The sequence below is a fragment of the Papaver somniferum genome, chromosome 1 (assembly GCF_003573695.1).
Source record: "Papaver somniferum cultivar HN1 chromosome 1, ASM357369v1, whole genome shotgun sequence".
Lineage (NCBI taxonomy): Eukaryota > Viridiplantae > Streptophyta > Magnoliopsida > Ranunculales > Papaveraceae > Papaver > Papaver somniferum.
Window position 1 is genome coordinate 175311262 of NC_039358.1, and position 16720 is coordinate 175327981.

At 36.5% G+C, this 16720-nt stretch overlaps 2 protein-coding genes across 3 annotated transcripts in view; both read right to left on the minus strand.

Annotated features, from left to right (window-relative positions):
* Positions 1-12740: 12740 nt before the first annotated feature.
* LOC113308670 (RNA-binding protein PNO1-like) lies at positions 12741-14435 on the minus strand. 2 transcript variants are annotated; one of them, XM_026557136.1, is made up of 3 exons: positions 14327-14435; positions 14158-14230; positions 12741-13633 (listed from the first exon to the last, which is right to left on the minus strand). In XM_026557136.1, exon 3 carries the CDS (start codon positions 13575-13577, stop codon positions 12921-12923), a length of 657 nt encoding a protein of 218 aa, XP_026412921.1. In that variant the 5' UTR covers positions 13578-13633; positions 14158-14230; positions 14327-14435; the 3' UTR covers positions 12741-12920. The 2 variants fall into 2 exon arrangements, with proteins under 2 accessions (XP_026412921.1, XP_026412927.1); XM_026557142.1 differs by having other exon boundaries at positions 14158-14223; positions 14327-14431.
* A 209-nt stretch (positions 14436-14644) lies between these two features.
* Positions 14645-16720, minus strand: part of LOC113354476 — a 40961-nt gene continuing 38885 nt past the window's right edge. The window contains exons 4-5 of the mRNA XM_026597802.1: positions 14908-15015; positions 14645-14796 (exon numbers count right to left, since the gene is read on the minus strand). Coding sequence (XP_026453587.1) covers positions 14645-14796; positions 14908-15015 — 260 coding nt within the window. The remainder of the gene's footprint in view (positions 14797-14907; positions 15016-16720) is intronic.

The window sequence follows — 16720 nt, forward strand, 5'->3', positions numbered from 1 at the left end:
TGTCTGTTGCATAATAGTATTTGAAGTTGCGGAGTTGGTAGAATAATTGTGTGTGTTTACTTGTGGTGATGGCATCATGAGTCTTGAAACTGCAGGAAGAACATAGTTACTGCATGAAGCAGGCATTTCCTTGATTGTTTTCCGTTTTAACTTCCATGCTGCGCAATTGATATCCTTATGATCCAGAACACGACAAGAGGTACAGAAATACCTTGGGACTTTCATGTATCCACATTCAATAAGGAAAGGTTTAGTTCTTCCAGTAGTGAACAATGGGATGCCTATTGGTAGAGCTTTCTGAACTGGAATCTTGATGCACACCTTTACATTTTTCTTTAGAGGGTGTTCACCAAATGGATCTTGAGCTTCAATAAGTTCTCCCAATTTGAAGGTTAGTTTTTTAAGATCTTCAAATTATGTACACTCTTTTGGAATATTGCATAGGATGAACCACATTAATTCTTCAGTGAAAGACAGTTGATGATTTGCTGGCCAACCCTCTATTGGAACAACTTTCAAAACCATCAGATAACCACAAACAAACCAGGGTCTTTGAGAATTGATTCTGTTGAAATCATCTTCAGCTAGAAAACGAATAAGAACTTTGTTGTGCATACCATTAAAGGTAGAAATAATAGGAGTTTGAGATAGATGCCATTGATTGCAGCTCTAGAAACGGATAGAAGAAGTTGGAACTAAAGTTTCACAGCAGATATATCCAACCATACACCACTTCCAATTACTATCAGAATCAGCTAGAATAACGGTTTTGTCTATGAAAACTGGTTCAGAAAGAGTTGATGGTAAAGTTAATTTTTCAGCCATTTGAGTAGATAGATTTTGGAAGTCTTGAGAGCTATCAGCTGGGTTATGAAGTTCCATTTGATAAGAGGGATGGATATATAGGATTGTGGGATTAAGGGGATGATGGATATAGAAAAAGCATATAAAATGGCAATGAATAGAAAGAAATCTCTTACTGGTATTAGTTTGATAGAGATCACAGACTATGAAGATATGACAGAAGTTTTGTATTTTATTAAACTTTGGACCTTATAAAAGGAATGAGGAAGGTGGAAATTTTGGTTTGACAGATTTTCAGGGGAAAATGGTGTAAGGTAATTGTTGTTTTGTTGCTACCTCCTCGTTGGAGACAGGATTATCATATGAAGTGTCCTTATTTTTACCCTTTTTTATATTTAAAGATTGAGAAAAAATATTGATCTTCACGTGAAGTAAGTACTGGATGAGCCAAGTGTAGACAAAACCAAATATGATTTGAACCTTTTGTTGGGGTATCTGAGTTCGGTACGTAGGCATGATGGTAGCAGAAATTGGTGAACCATAAATGGGTTTGTCCACTTTCAGATTGACTAGAGTATAGTGGAGGAAACTGCCAAGAGCCATAATGGTAATGGTATAATGGAATGTGTGGTGGAGGTTAAAACTAAAGAAAAGGTGGGGAAAAATTTCTGGTGATTTTAAGCCTTGATTGGTGGTGTGCTAAGTGGTAATGAGAGTGGGTTTACTGGCTAGACTTGAGTTGGAGATAATCCATCTGGCAAACATGCCCCAAACTTCAATGGTGCCTCCCAACTGATGCTGGCTCCTCCTAATCTGCATAAAAAATAAAATTTTAATTAGACCCCAAAATGTAACCTCAAAATTTGGTGACCTACCAGTACCTCCCTTAATGGCAGTTCCATTGGGGGTAAAAGTAATAATGAGTTTTAGGTGTTGAAAATAGGTATACATAGGGTAATTATGATCAGAAGGGTGAAGATAATACGCATGGCTTTGAATAGGCGTGGTAAACAAAGCGACATGACGCTTAACCAAGCGCCATAAATGGGAATTAATAGGTACAATGGGGTTTTTAAAGGGGTGTTTAGCCTGGAGATTATCATATTCAGGGTAGTTTTTTTCTAAAAGTTTCACAGAATAGGAAAGGTTTAGTTTAGAGAGAAAATATTTAGAGAACGGTTGATCCAACTGATCAAAATCCACCAAACGCCGGTGAAGAAAGGCTTCCCATTGAACAACCAGAATCCCAAGAGTATGCACAGGCAAAACTTCTTGTTCCTTCTTTAAGCACTGAGGAGTTACAGAAATTGAGACTCGATGTTCAGGCCGAGATTGATCGTCGAATTCGAGAACAAATTCGTCAGAGGGAAGAAGGGGAATCTGCTCGTCAGAGGGAGGAAAGAATAATTGAGGATATGTATGCTGCATGAAGGCCAAAGTACTTTGCAAGGCATGATCGGAAGGATGAAGAGTGGGCAGAGAAACATGCAAAAGCACCAAAATATGGTAGTGCAACAGAAAGTGATTTTGAGGCTTCTGATGGGTTTGAGTATGATGTGGAAGAGGTAAATACCAGTGACCTTGATTCTGATGTTGCAGAAGACAAGCGGAGGATGGAGATATATCATGAGAGTAAGGTGAGAAGCCGATTTGAGTATGAGCTTGCCAATCCCAAGATCTTTGCACACACCATGAATGAGGGTGAGTCAAGGAGAATGGATGTAAGGATGCTATGCACCAAGTCCGATGAGGAGGATACCGAAGAAGAAGGTGAAAATGGTGAGGAATGTAGTGAGGGAACTTCTTCGACCAATGGTGCATCTCCGGCTCCATAAGATAGCGATTAAAGTGAGCGTTATGAGAAAGAGGGCTGGGATATGGATGAAGAATAGTTTTGGTAATCTCTTCAGAATTATCAGAAGATGCTAGATTTTCAGGCTGTGCATAGAGCTTGAAGACGATCAACAAGTTTTTTACAAGACAACTTTTCTGGTAATTTTCCTTATTTATACTCTTTTTGGTACTGGTGCAGATGGTAGCAAGCTTCTTCTTGTTTTGGATGTGGTTTCGGACGGTGTTTCTTCCTTTTTTGTGATGATGTTGTGAACAGGTAATGTAGTTCAGGGAAACTTTTTGGTTAAAAGGTATAAATTTTGACGGGTTTGTAGGTTTTTCAAGTTTGTATGGTGTCTAGTGGTAGCTGGAATTTGAGAAATGGTGTTTTGGTGATTTTGTTCAGTGTTAGTCTGTTGGTGTTTTGAGATTCTGGTATTTTGGGAGTTTGAAGGATAAATAGGGTTGTAGTACTGAAACTGAAATTGGAAACTCTTTGTGTAAATCTTAATGAACTGATTTCTGTTTATTTCAAAAATGTTTATGTAATGCTTGTAACTGTTTATGTTAAATTCGATTTCACTTGGCACATATTTTTTATCTGAAATAGTAGTAAGAAGTAATAAAGATCTGTAGAGGATATACAATATAACTTCTTTAATATAATACTCGATAATATAATATCCTCGCTAAAATAATAAAATTTCCCGGTCCCGACTCGGGCCCTTAGTGCTAAAATAATAAATTCGATAAAATCATAAAATAATACATTCAAAAGTTCCCCTTAAGAATCAATAGGTCCCAAATTTTATATAAAATAATAATTCTACTAGAAAAATAAAAAATAAGTTTCATGCATATCAAATTTTCTTAAAATATGATTGAATATTGGTTTGTTTTTCTTTGAAATTGAGATCAAGTTGTATTTCATCTCTAATAGTTCGTAGCGCACTCATAAGACCCGGAGTCGCATTGTTGTATTGCAACAAGAAATGTTGTAGAGTGATTGATGTTTGGAGTGCATTCTTTCTTGAAACCAGTATCATAAGCTCGAGTGCTCGACATCATCTTCTTCCTACGCAGACCTCTTGAGCGTTTTTGATATCGTTGCTTGACATACTTTCGTATCATATTTCTCTAAGATAAATTTTTGTAAACCAGCTTGAGTGCAAGAAGGATTATCCCTTTTATATTCACATAGCTCTTTTTGTATTGCGTTGTTGATCGATTTGTGAGATACACCTTTAAGATGAGAAGACATCTCGGTGATTTAGAACTGTATTGTACGTGACTAATTGAGTTTTGATATCTAAAGAATTAAAGGCCTAGACAAATAAAGCTCCCACATTAAACGGTGAGGAAACCCTCACTTACTATTGGTCGATATAGGTCTTTTTTCAGTTTTGTGAAACGAGTTTTTCGGCGAAGACACTTGGCAATATACGATTGGTTTAAAAAGAATATGACGAAGATAAAAAAAAAGGAAACCAAAACTCAGTTTGGAATCCAAACCGTGAAAATTTGGAATTCCTTACTACGGCGACAACTCAATCCGTCTCAATTTGGTATTCAGAATCGTGCCAATGTTAGGAAACTAAATCTAGCTGAAAAGGGAAACCTAATAGTGTATAAAAAGGCTCGAAAACAGCACCATCAAGTATTACATATCAAAATTGCCATCAGTCCTAAACAATATATCGGGAACCAACAACTCTTACTACGAAACGTATACAAACGGAACTTTGAAGATCCATATTAAACTGCAAGTTAGGATCGATTAGCTTCTCTTAAATTTTGTTTTAATATATCCTTATATTCGTTCATCCATAACAACTAAAATATTTATGAGCGGGAAAAAAATGGCAAGAGGTTAATGATTAGCTAAGAAAAAAACAGATATGACAGGTACATATTTGTAATACAATCTACATTAAAAGTTCAATACAATTTATAAGATACACTAACTTTGCAAATATTAATCAGGCGATAAAAGATGGAAGCGTACAGAAAAAAAAATATAATCAGATTATCAGGAAGGCTTAATGGCTGAGGAGCCTGTCAATGAAGTTAAGAAGTTCATGGCTTTACAAAATTTGAAATCTGCAAATACAACCACTAACGCATTTGTATTTGTTTTGGTCATTAGGTACTGAAGTCAATGAAACAGAGCTAGCACAGGATCTGAAAAAACCGGGACATCAGAGATGAATAAAAAGAGTAAGCCACAATTTTAATGACACATAATTATTACAACAGCGTTATTTTCACGTATCACTACTTTCATATTTGCAATCTCAAAGGAGTAGTAGTGTCAGATGATGAAGACGACGACGAGGTCACAGGGGAACAAACATTGGAAGAGAAAACAACCAGAACCATGAAAGATTGTCACATAAAAAATAAAATAAAAGTATTTTCCAAAATATAATCAATGAGATTATGTGTACATAAAAAACCAGAAAATACGGAATAATTAATGAGATTAGTTTTGATGTTATCCTTTGATGAATTCTTCGAAACAGGAAATACAGAGCACAACCAGCGCGTCAACTTCCTCTTATAAGCGACATGCACATGGGCAAAATACAGCAGTCTGGAAAGCTAATAATAATACGTACCTGGGAAATACGGAATTCAGATGTTATAATTGAAAACCAAAGGGGAATTCGCGTAGAAGTCACTCTGTGATAAGGTAAACCCAATCACGGATGAAAGCAAAATTAAGGAAGATCAAAACATCATACTAATAGTAGTGGGGCTAATGTTCGACGTCAGAGATTTTGTCTTGGCCCAGATATATAATCTTAACCTAACCGATAACCAACTTCAGCTAACCTTAAACCTAACCAGAACTCTAATATGCTATGGTGAAACTATACCAAAACTTAACCTAATCACTTAATATAACTCACCTCTTGATTAAGTCTGGACTGGCGCGTCATGCAATCCGAAGCACAAGGTATATAGTTGCATGCTTTAAACAATTCTTGGACGTTCTGTTGGCTACACTTGAGGGCCTTTAATATGAAGAAGAAAACTTCCCCATCTTCAGAGTGACAAGGCTCCGACCAAGTCAGTATCGCCATTCCCAGCACCAAAATTCTGGCGGTCGTCAAGATTGAACCTAATTCGGAGGAAGAAAACCCAGACTGGATTAACCAGCAAATGAAAATCGAGCAATTAAGGAAAGGTTATTTCAAAGAATTTATTGACAAACTTTTTTGTTTAATACGTTGGGTTTTCAAAGATACTAAGCTATAAGTAATCGAGTAGTTTGTAGAACTACTAAAGTAAAAAAGGGACACACAGTTAAACTGGCCTAAATGTAAACGAAATCATCAGCCATTACTCAACTGCAAATCAGGACCTATTAACAGACATACAATGGAATAAATCTATGGATTACGGTAATCATACCGAACACTCTTAGAAACACCAAAATGGACCCCTTAGCTAAAAGGTTTCAGTATCATTGTGGTTAGGGCTGCACAAAACCGAACCATAACCGAAAACCGAAACCGAAACCGAAAATTTTTAACCGAACCGAACCATAACCATATTCCTGTGGTTCATTAATGGTTGTCAGTTTCAGATAACCGACAGTATCGGTTTCGGTTTAGGTTTTGAAATAAAACCGAACCAATAACCAATTGGTTAACCGATTAATAGTGACCGTATGATTAAATGATTTTAGGCCGTGGATGGGGATATTTAACCCTAACATCACTCCTCAGTCTTCTCTTCTTTCATAGATATTATCAGAAAGCTTTCCCACAGACAGTTCCACTTCCAACTTCACTCGACTCGACTGATTTTAGGCAGCTGTGCTTATGATTTGTAGAGGAAATTGGTTCAGGAAGCTCTTTCTCGTGATTCTTCTGGTGCTGTTCAATCCAACTTCTCTTTGATTACTCCTACTTCTGGTGTCTTTCAGGTTTGATTTCTTTTTGAAACTTTGTAGATCTGGGTTTTATTTCAGATTCCTTTAAAAAAATTTTACTAGAAATGGAGATTTGGGGGTTTTGAATCTGCTATTGAAATTACTGATTAAATTTTTTTTTTTAATTTTTCGTTTTGTTTGATTTACCTTTATTCTTGATTTACAGGGATCTCTGCAAGTAGTTTGGTTGTGATTGTTGTCATGTTCATATTTATGTGATTGTTGTCATGTTTATGATTTTAATTATGATATTAGGGTTTGTAAAATTGAAAAAAATTGGGGATTTCAAATGTAAAATTGGTCATTTAGGTTGATTTACACAGTGGGTTTTGCTTAAATGTATGGTTTAAATTAAATGTATGGTTTATCACATTGCAGACTTGCCTTTTGACAATGCGAGGAGGATCCAGTTCAACACCTACTGCCTCTGTTTCTTCTAATAAGCGGCCACCTCGACCTCCACCTAATGCAAGTTCAGATGGAGGTGCAAATTCAGCTGGAGGTGCAAGTGCTGCTAAAGATGCTAGTGTTGCTGGAGATGCTAGTGCAGATGGAGATGCAACTGAAGCTGTCATAAAAGTGACAGAAACACATAGCAATAAGCGTAAAACCCCTGAAGATGCAACTGAAGATGACACAGAAGTGAGTCAAGTGACAGAACCAAAGGGAAAGAAACGTTCTGATGTGTGGAACCACTTTGATATGGACCCCAAACCTTCGAAATATGCAAAATGTCGCCACTGTAAGACAAAGATTGCAGCTCAGGGTACCAAGTATGGGACAGGTGGTATGAATAATCATTTGAAGATATGTAAAAAGAAGCCCAAGGAGGAAAAAGGACAGCAAACGCTTGATTTTCAACCGGCTAGGCTAGGAGGAGAAGGAAAATTGGTTGCGGCAACTTTTAATCAAGATGCATGTACAAAGGCAGTGTTTTATTTGTGATTTTAGATGAGCAGCCGTTTAGAGTGGTTGAAGGAGAAGGGTTCAAGGAACTTTGTAGGGTACTTGAATCCAGATTCAAGATCCCTTCTCGTATGACCATTTCGCGGGGTGTGTTAAATTTGTATGAAGCTGAAAAGGAGAAGATGAAGAACTACTTCAAGGAAAACAATGTGAGAGTTTGCTCACCACTGACACATGGACCTCAAATGCCCAAATAAAAGCTACATGGTTGTAACTGCGCATTTTATTGATAAAGATTGGAAGCTGCACAAACTGGTAATCAACTTTTTCCAAATTTTAGGTCATTCAGGTGAGGTAATTGGGAAGATGTTAGAGGAATGTTTGTTAGATTGGGAACTTCCTGGGGTTTTTACTATTACGCTTGACAATGTTAGTGCTAATGATTTAGCTATTGATTATCTAAGGGAGGATGGTCATTTAAAGGAGCAAGTGATTAGTTCAAATGGTGTACTGAATACTAAGTTTATGCAAGTTAGATGTGCTGCTCATGTGCTTGCACTTGTTGTGAATGCTGGCTTGGGAGAGTATCACATGGCTATTAAGAGAGTAAGGGCAGTGGTGAAGCATGTGATGAGTTCTCCTGCTAGGTTGAGTAAGTTTATGGATTGTGCTAAACAAGAAAAGATATTGCAGAAAAGGTTTAGTTTTAGATGTGGATACAAGATGGAATTCCACTTACATGATGTTGGAAGCTGCTTGTAGATATCAGAAAGCTTTTGAAAGGCTAGCACGGGAAGATAAGGCTTTCAAAAAGAAGTTTTGTTTCAACGAAAGATCCATCCCTCCTGTATTTTCTACTTCTACCGGTGCTAGTAATGATGTTGACATGGAAGAAGCTTCTACTATTGCTCATAACAAAGGCAAGAAGAAGGCCCCTCCTCCGCCTCCTATACATGCTCCATATATGGAAGATTGGGCCAATGCAAGATCATTTGGAAAATTTTAAAGGTATTCTATGATTTGACTGTCAAGTTTTCTTACTGTACTCGTGTTACTTCACATGAGTTCTTGTTTAACGTAAGTGTCATTCATAGAACAATGAACACATGGGTAAAAAGTTCAGATCCATTTCTCTCTGGTATGGGCACTAAAATGCTAGACAAGTTTAATAAGTATTGGGGAGAATATGAGAAAATGAACACTCTCATGTTCATTGCTGTTTTGCTTGATCCACGTGAGAAGATGAAAGGTTTAAATTTTATTCTTGATACTTTAGATATCACGGGTCCGTCATTACGTAAACACTTATCGACTTATGTGAAAACTGATTTTCAAGAACTTTTCGAAGAGTACAAGTGTCTCTATGCAAATGATGAAAACATGTCTAGCCACAGGTGATTGTAATAATGTTACTCAATCTTCTGGGGTTACTGATGATGAAGATTCTGCGTATGCTAGTCTAATAGCAGAGAGAGCAAGAGAAGATGAGGGGATGACAATGTTGAGGGGAAAACTGAGTTGGAGTTATATTTAGAGGAGAAACGTGAACCAGAATTAGCCCTAGCGGTGTTCAGTTTGAAATTTTAGGTTGGTGGAGGACTAATAGTACAAGGTATCCTGTATTATCACACATGGCGAGAGATATACTAGCCATACCAGTCTCTTCTGTTGCCTCAGAATCTGCCTTTAGTACTGGAAGGCGAGTTATTGATTCATATCGAAGTTCACTGCTGCCTAAGACTGTTGAGGCGTTGATTTGCACGCAAAGCTGGTTACGGACACCGGTTGATCTTGATCCAAACCTTAGGAACTGATGATGCTGAAGATGTTTCAGGTATTTTCTCTACTCACTTTTGTAAAATTCTGATTTGTTATTTTCTGTACTCACTGTTTGTCACTTATTGATGTAATTTCTTGCAGAATTTTTAGGTTCTCTTGCAACTTCTAAGTTCATCCGCATTGACATAGATGATGATGAAGAAGAAGATTCAACTTTGTTATCGTGAAGTTGATTATAAATGATTTAACGGGTTAGCGGTAAGTTTCTCTAGTTTGTAGTTTTAGCAGTTGATATTTTTTTAGAATAAAACTTAGATTTGTTTAAGCATATGAATAGCCAAGTTGAAACAATGAACTGTCAATAATGTGAGTACTCTCCTTTACGCCAAAATAGCTTAAACTCATGCCATTGCCTTTGAAGGTAGATCATCTTAGTCAACTGTTATGAATGTTCAGGGCTTACTTTACTTGTAACTTCTTCATATCAGTACAATTCTATTGTAGTTTCATTGGTTGAGGTGATAATGCAACATTAAAATTAGAAATGCATATTCCAGTAAAAGGATCATCCTCAATTCCAGCTAAACGAATGCTTATTGTTTAGTGCTTCTCTACCATAGCGGTTGCTAATCTTGATGTTCTTAGTTACATTATGTACCATTGCACTGATCATGATTGAGAAATTCATATTTAACTCGAGTTTGTGTATGTGCAGGTTACCATTACAACCTCCTGTGGAATACCCAATTTCTACACATGCAAAGTGTATTCACTGTAACAAACTATTTCCTGTCGACCCTTTTAGGAATGAGATCTCTATGTTGATTTTCCATCTAAAGATGTGGTCAGTTATGAACTTATGATTATGATTTTTTGATGTTTTTTCGTTTTTGTTATTAAGGAGAAACTAGACTCTTTAAAATTTAATGTTTCTATCAATATGTATTGGAAGTTGGAACATTTGATGTATTTGAAACTTGAGTGACAGGTTCAGAAAAATTTGCCCGTCATTTTTGTGAGACTGACAGATATAAAAAATTTCAGTGGTTAACCAAAAACCGAATGGTTTTATACAAAACCGAGTTGGAACCGAACCGAGAAAAACCGAACTACCCAAATGATTTCATTGGTTTTCATTATTGGAAACCGAGTAGTTCGGTTTCGGTTTAATTTTTTCCAAAAACCGATGAAAACCGAACCATGTGCAGCCCTAATTGTGGTAAGGAGAAACATCATCAACTATTTGCAATAACAACAATAGATGCGGCACGAGTTTGCAACAAGTAACCCAATACACATATGATTAATTTTGTTGATATACAAAGGATTAAGTTAAGAGACGTTTGTCCCATTGCAATTTAGTATGGATAATAAGATGCAATTTTATTTAATGTAGCAGCAGGGGCGGAGCCAGAAACTATGAGAAGGGGGTGCAAAATTTGTTAATGGGTTCAAAAAAATATTATAGGGGTGCAAAAGAGCAAAAATAGGCTTATGTTTTAAAAAAAAAAAAATCTTGTTGGACGGTTGGACCTATATTAGGCTATGGAGCCAGCTGGACAGGGGGTGCAACTACCCACCCTTGCAATGGGCTGGCTCCGCCCCTGTGTAGCAGGTGGACACTATGATATCCACTTAAATTTATACCTCAACGAGAAATAAAAATGAGAGACCAACAAAATTTGTGGTATCCGCAGTTATTTGGATGCAAATGTTAAGATGTTGGCGTTACCTGAATAAGGTTCATGAAGATGGAACTGTATCCCTGATCATGGTTAGTGTGAACACCAAATAAAAAATGCGAGTCACGGGAAGGAGCGAACACGCGCACACCAAATTGAAAATGCATCGCCAAGGGGAAGGATGGTTAAAAAGAAAAAAATGTCCGGTGCGTAGCACGGGCACAAATCTAGTATATGTTAAATACTATTAATATTAGGTTTAGGGTTTGTGAATATATTTCTTTAAAATAATAATATATTAATTAGCACAAAAAATATATTAATTAATTTTATTTAATTATAAAATAAAATTATTATATCCATAAATAATAATTTATTATATTATCCATAATATAATATCTCTTTTAAATACTCCCTCCGTTTCAAAAAGACAGTCCGGTTTGACTTTGTCAAAATATCGACTACCCTTAATTATTTACCTATTTTATGTTAATAAAAACTGCCTAAAATTGTCAAGAGGATTGTAAAATAGAAAACTAAAAGATATCAAATTTATGGAGTATAAACTTTTTAGGAAATTTGATTCTTGGAGCAAATATATTGTCTTTTAAAAGGAATGAAGAATATATTTGTTTCCTTAATTGTACAAATTTCTTTAATATTTTAGATTATATCCCATTAATATGCATTTATGAATATAAAAAATTAAAGGCTATAATAGAGAGTTCATTGAAAAAATACGCCTATAAACAGAAGCTGGACACAATTTTGAAACTGACGGAAATGGAATAGAGGACGGTTTTTTTGAAACAGAGGGAGTAATAATTTTTTTTGGTCCCAATCCTATTATTTTATGGAAGTTATACTGTAACTGCTAATAAAGATCACAATGAGAAGAAGTAATTGATGAGAACTAGTAAGGTTGAATTTCAGGTAGAGAGTTTCAGTGAACATGAACATGAACAAAGACAAAGGTGCATACGTCAGGACGACGCTGCAGAGCTAAGAGAGATACTTTTTGTGTTATTTTGCAGGTGTGCTTGAGTTTGGTAAAGTTGGACCAAGCGAAGTTACCTTCTATTGCCACTGACACGTGAGATTAAAGCTGATCGGTTGCGAACAATTTCCGACTCGTATGAATCGTTCTATGACCACTCAGCACGTCTACTATGAATCGATTGTTTGGCTACCATGGCAAAGATTGTCTGGGTGAACTGAGATAGGTGGAATAGTCTCGTCTTTTCCCTTTTGGTAGTCACTCAAGGACCCATTTCTCAACAGTACAGGAGAGCTTCGAGATCTGTTTTTATTCGGATAAGTTGTATAGACCCAACTTCTTTCACAGAGTGGATGACCATATCGAAAGAAGAAAAAAAAGACGCAAATGCTACACGAATTGATAATGCCAGTCACTTGTGAATCTGTGATACCCATACTCAACAAACTAATGAAAATGAAACCATTAAGCTAGCAATGGAGTGCAAGTGGCCTTGTCGTCCAATAAACTTCCTCGTCAATCTCCAGGAAACCGATGTTTGTGTTTTGAGTAATCAGCTTCCATTTCAAGGCAGATGCCGCCAATTTAAGTATCAAGCTAACAGAAACTAGCTTATCTGTAATGCTTCATGATATCAATGGACATTTCAAGGCAAAACAGAATTGTAATGAGATGCCCTAGAGACAAAGAAACCAAACAAATGACCTCTTCAAGCATAAAATGATAGACCTACAAACTCAAGCAAAGCAAACCAAAACCATGTAACATATTAAATAGTTCCTAGTGCTACAATGAAAGATTTGCACCAGCACACTTAAAAGTAATGGAATATCAGATCTTCAAAGAACAGATTAGCATCTTGCTGCTTGAACGTTTACATATTCAAACGGATTCAGATACATATTCTAAACAAAATAACTCATGAGGCAAAATTTAGTATTACAGTTTCTAGCCAAGAAAATTACATATGATGTGAAGATCAAAACCTTTCTGCCAATCTGGCACTCACAGCTCTAAGTTTTGAATAGACCTTACCAGCAGGAGACCCCATAATAAGGCTACAAAGAGCATCCCTAGCTACCTTGATGTTAGCAAAAGATCCAAGAATGTGAATTCGTGTATCAGCCACCACAATCCGGGTTCTTGTAGAGTTTTCAATAGCAAATCTAGTTTTACCTCCTTTACCTGATAATCTACCGATTGCACGAGAAAGGTGCTCACCTCTTAGTGTCTTGACATCCTTGATCTCGAAAGAATCTACGTAGAGTTCATCCATACGTAAGAGGGCAATAGCATCTATCACCTCAAAACCAAGCATGAAAGCATGGACAAAATCAGCACATTTCTGTAGGTTGCTAACATCAGGTGTATCTGATCTGGTTTTTAGCTCAACCTTACGGGCTTTGAGGTTCATACGAACATCAACCTTCATCTGCTCATAGATTGGGGTGTAAAGATCCATCCAAGCTTTCTTAAGTGGGGAAAAACGATGTGCAGGAACAGCAACCTTGCGAAACTGGATTTTACCTTCAGACATTTCATGAGGCTTCAACGGCTCAAAGTGGGGCTTTGATGGGAAAAATCCAATTGCAGATTTGGATTCTGAAGGAACCTTCTCAATTTCCATTGAAGTCATGGCTTTGTAAATGTGAATGTCAAAAGTCCGATGAATCAATTAAGGATTGCAAATTCCTGATAACAATAGAGAACGAAAATAGGGTGTCATACAGCAAATTCGATACATCGAAATATCAGATACACATAGGGTTTGGAAATGTAAAACTTAAACACCAAAAAACTAAGGAACAAAACTCCCTGAGTTATGCAGTTATGAAGCAGTAAGTAGTCTACAAACACCACATCACTAGCCATAGATTCATATCATAGCTGAAGGACCACATTTTAAGACTAATTATGAATTTCTGACCTCCTTATACCTGAAGGGCTAAACCTAGGCAACCCTCGAATCTAATTTTATTAGATGAAACAAATACAAGAATCACCCTCATTCGGATTTACAGTCTTACAGACCTTATCAAATTCCTTGTCATCTATAAAACCCATTTCATCTTTAATAAGCCTAAATCAAACATCAATATAAGAAAGGTGGAAACCCTAAAGAGCAAAAATAAGCAAACCTAAATTCAAATGCAGAATTTAACACTAACAAAAACAAACTAACATTGAAATCATCACATGTCCGAAAGAGATGTTACCTTCAAAAACAAAGTAATTTCTAAATGAGCTCTAACTTTTGGTAGTCTTCCCCAAATAAGCTAGATCTGCAGACTAAAATAAAGCAAAACGGCTGAGAAAATTGTGATAATAGATAAAAAAACAAATAAAACGATGAAAAATAAGATTTTTCCAGATAGCAATACTAACCTCGAGCAGAAGGTGATAGTAATACTAGGTTATTCAGGGTTGAGCTCCCGCAGCTCGAAGGTGGAGGGAGGTACTAGGTAGCAGAAAATATATCTGATGCAGAAGACTCGAGAAAGACCCTAAACCATAAACTTTAAACCCTTTTTATTAGGAAATTGCTATTTCAGCCCAACTACTGGGGTTCCACGACTACTGTCCCATCCCACCCATACAACGCGGGAACATTTTTTTTTTTAACTGAAAAACAGCAAAACCACGCTCTATCATTCTTCAGTAAAACACACCCTGAACGTCAGCAACAAGATTATTAACTATATCTTATGGTGGACTAGTAAACCACACTCCCTCGAAAACTCTATCAGCAGCTTTCTTCGATAATGTATCAGCAACAAAATTGGACTCTCTGTACTGATGGACAAAGACAACATCTTCAAATTTCTCCTTCATATCAGTAATGTCTTGAACAAGGCCTTTTAGATATCATGGCGGGGCAGCTTCACCTCTGCAGAGTTGGATAGTATAGGTGGAGTCACAATCGACTTCAATCTTCCTAATCCCCAATTATATAGCGAGTTAAAGACCATCCCTAGTAGCCCAAACTTCAGCCACATTACTCTCATTCTGGAAAATGTATTTTGCATAGCATGCCACAAAAGAGCCAGCATCATCTCTAACCACCCCTCCAATTCCTGCAAAAAGAGAATTAGAAGATGAAACATCTATATTTAAGTTGTAGTAACAAAATATATCTGACTAAAATTCCGCGCATACAAATATCTCTTTCCTATTTATGTATCACAGCAAAGTAATACTCTCTAGCATTCCTAATGGCTAAAGCAAGAGTCCTCAAAGTAACAAGTCTCTCGCCTTCATAATTTTCTCCAATCTTCATAACCTAATTAAAAGATTCTTAACTTACTTATGTTTCGATACTGGGATTCTCTTCCCTTAGCCGTTAAGGAATATCTTTGATCAATTAAAGAAATAAACATTCATAGCACGTGTTCAAAGTATGTCGACATCCTGACTTTGTAAGTTTTCTTTCACACTTACAACCTTGAAACCGATTTGCCACACTTCCAAACAAGTTTAGAATTGGTTCATCCGACTTTCAAGAACTATGTGATTGATCAAACCAACATTCAATCACAATCATGGGTTTAACGGTTCTACCAAAACAAGTTTCGGTTCTACCTCCATGTGAGTACTGTTCATAGTCACACTAGCTTTCCAAAATTCAGTTGACTAGGTACTAGTATCGGTTCCTCATATATATATGGTATCTAACTTATATGTGTTGCACATGTCCATAGGATCGGTTTCCCTTTGCCTAAAAACGTGTTGCACATGTCCATAGGATCGGTTCCCCTTTCTGCTATAAACCTTGTTGCACCCCATACAAGGATCGGTTCCCTTTTGTGATGTACTGCACCTCTTACTAGGATCGGTTCCCCTTTCCCATATTTGGTCAGACAAAACACAAACCCGATCATACCATCTCAGGTGATTACTTAAGATCGGTTTCACTAATAAAAGTCATACCAATACATAAGTCAGGCCTTTGTGAATAATTCTACCAAGAACACAAAAAAGTTGTGAGCGGTTATACTCAATCACACATATTGGTTGTTCATAAGATATGCAATGAATAACAAAACCAATAACACATGGCAATTTCCTTTTCGGTTCACAAAAAGTTTATGAACTTACTTCTTTAGAACACATGTAAACATTGTTCCCTAGGATGAAATCCTCACCTCATACCCATACATAATCACAATAACATTCAAATGATCATGGCGATGTCTTATCTACAAAGTTTAATGGTTAAGCAATAAACCTCGTATTGTATTCCTTAATACTATGTCTATCTAGAGTTTAAATATGCTTCACATTTATGTTTTCAATATGCACGACTTGAAAGATACATTACGGAATGAAACAGTTCAAGTCAAATATCACTAACCTCAGGTGGAAGGATAATTGTTGTCGTTGTAGCTCCTTGCTTCTTCACATCTTCAAGACTTCGCAGTACTTGTAGTGTCTCATATCCTAATACTTTCAAGCTAACCTATACGAAGTTGACTATAGTACATAATCAAGCGACTCTTAACATGAGTTTTGATTCACTAAAATATGACAGCCAAAATTGACATACCAACGCTTGGTGGGTTCAACCGAGCCATGCTCTAACAGATTGTTTATCAAGTAAATATGAATTAACGTTTGAGTGATTTACTTTAATTATAATAAAAACAAATTAATGCGGAAAATAAAAGTAAATGACACAGCAAGATTTTGTTAACGTGGAAACCGCAAATGCAGAAAAACCCCAGGACCTTGTCCAAAATTGAATACTCTCAGGATTAAGCCATTACACAAAATTACACCAAC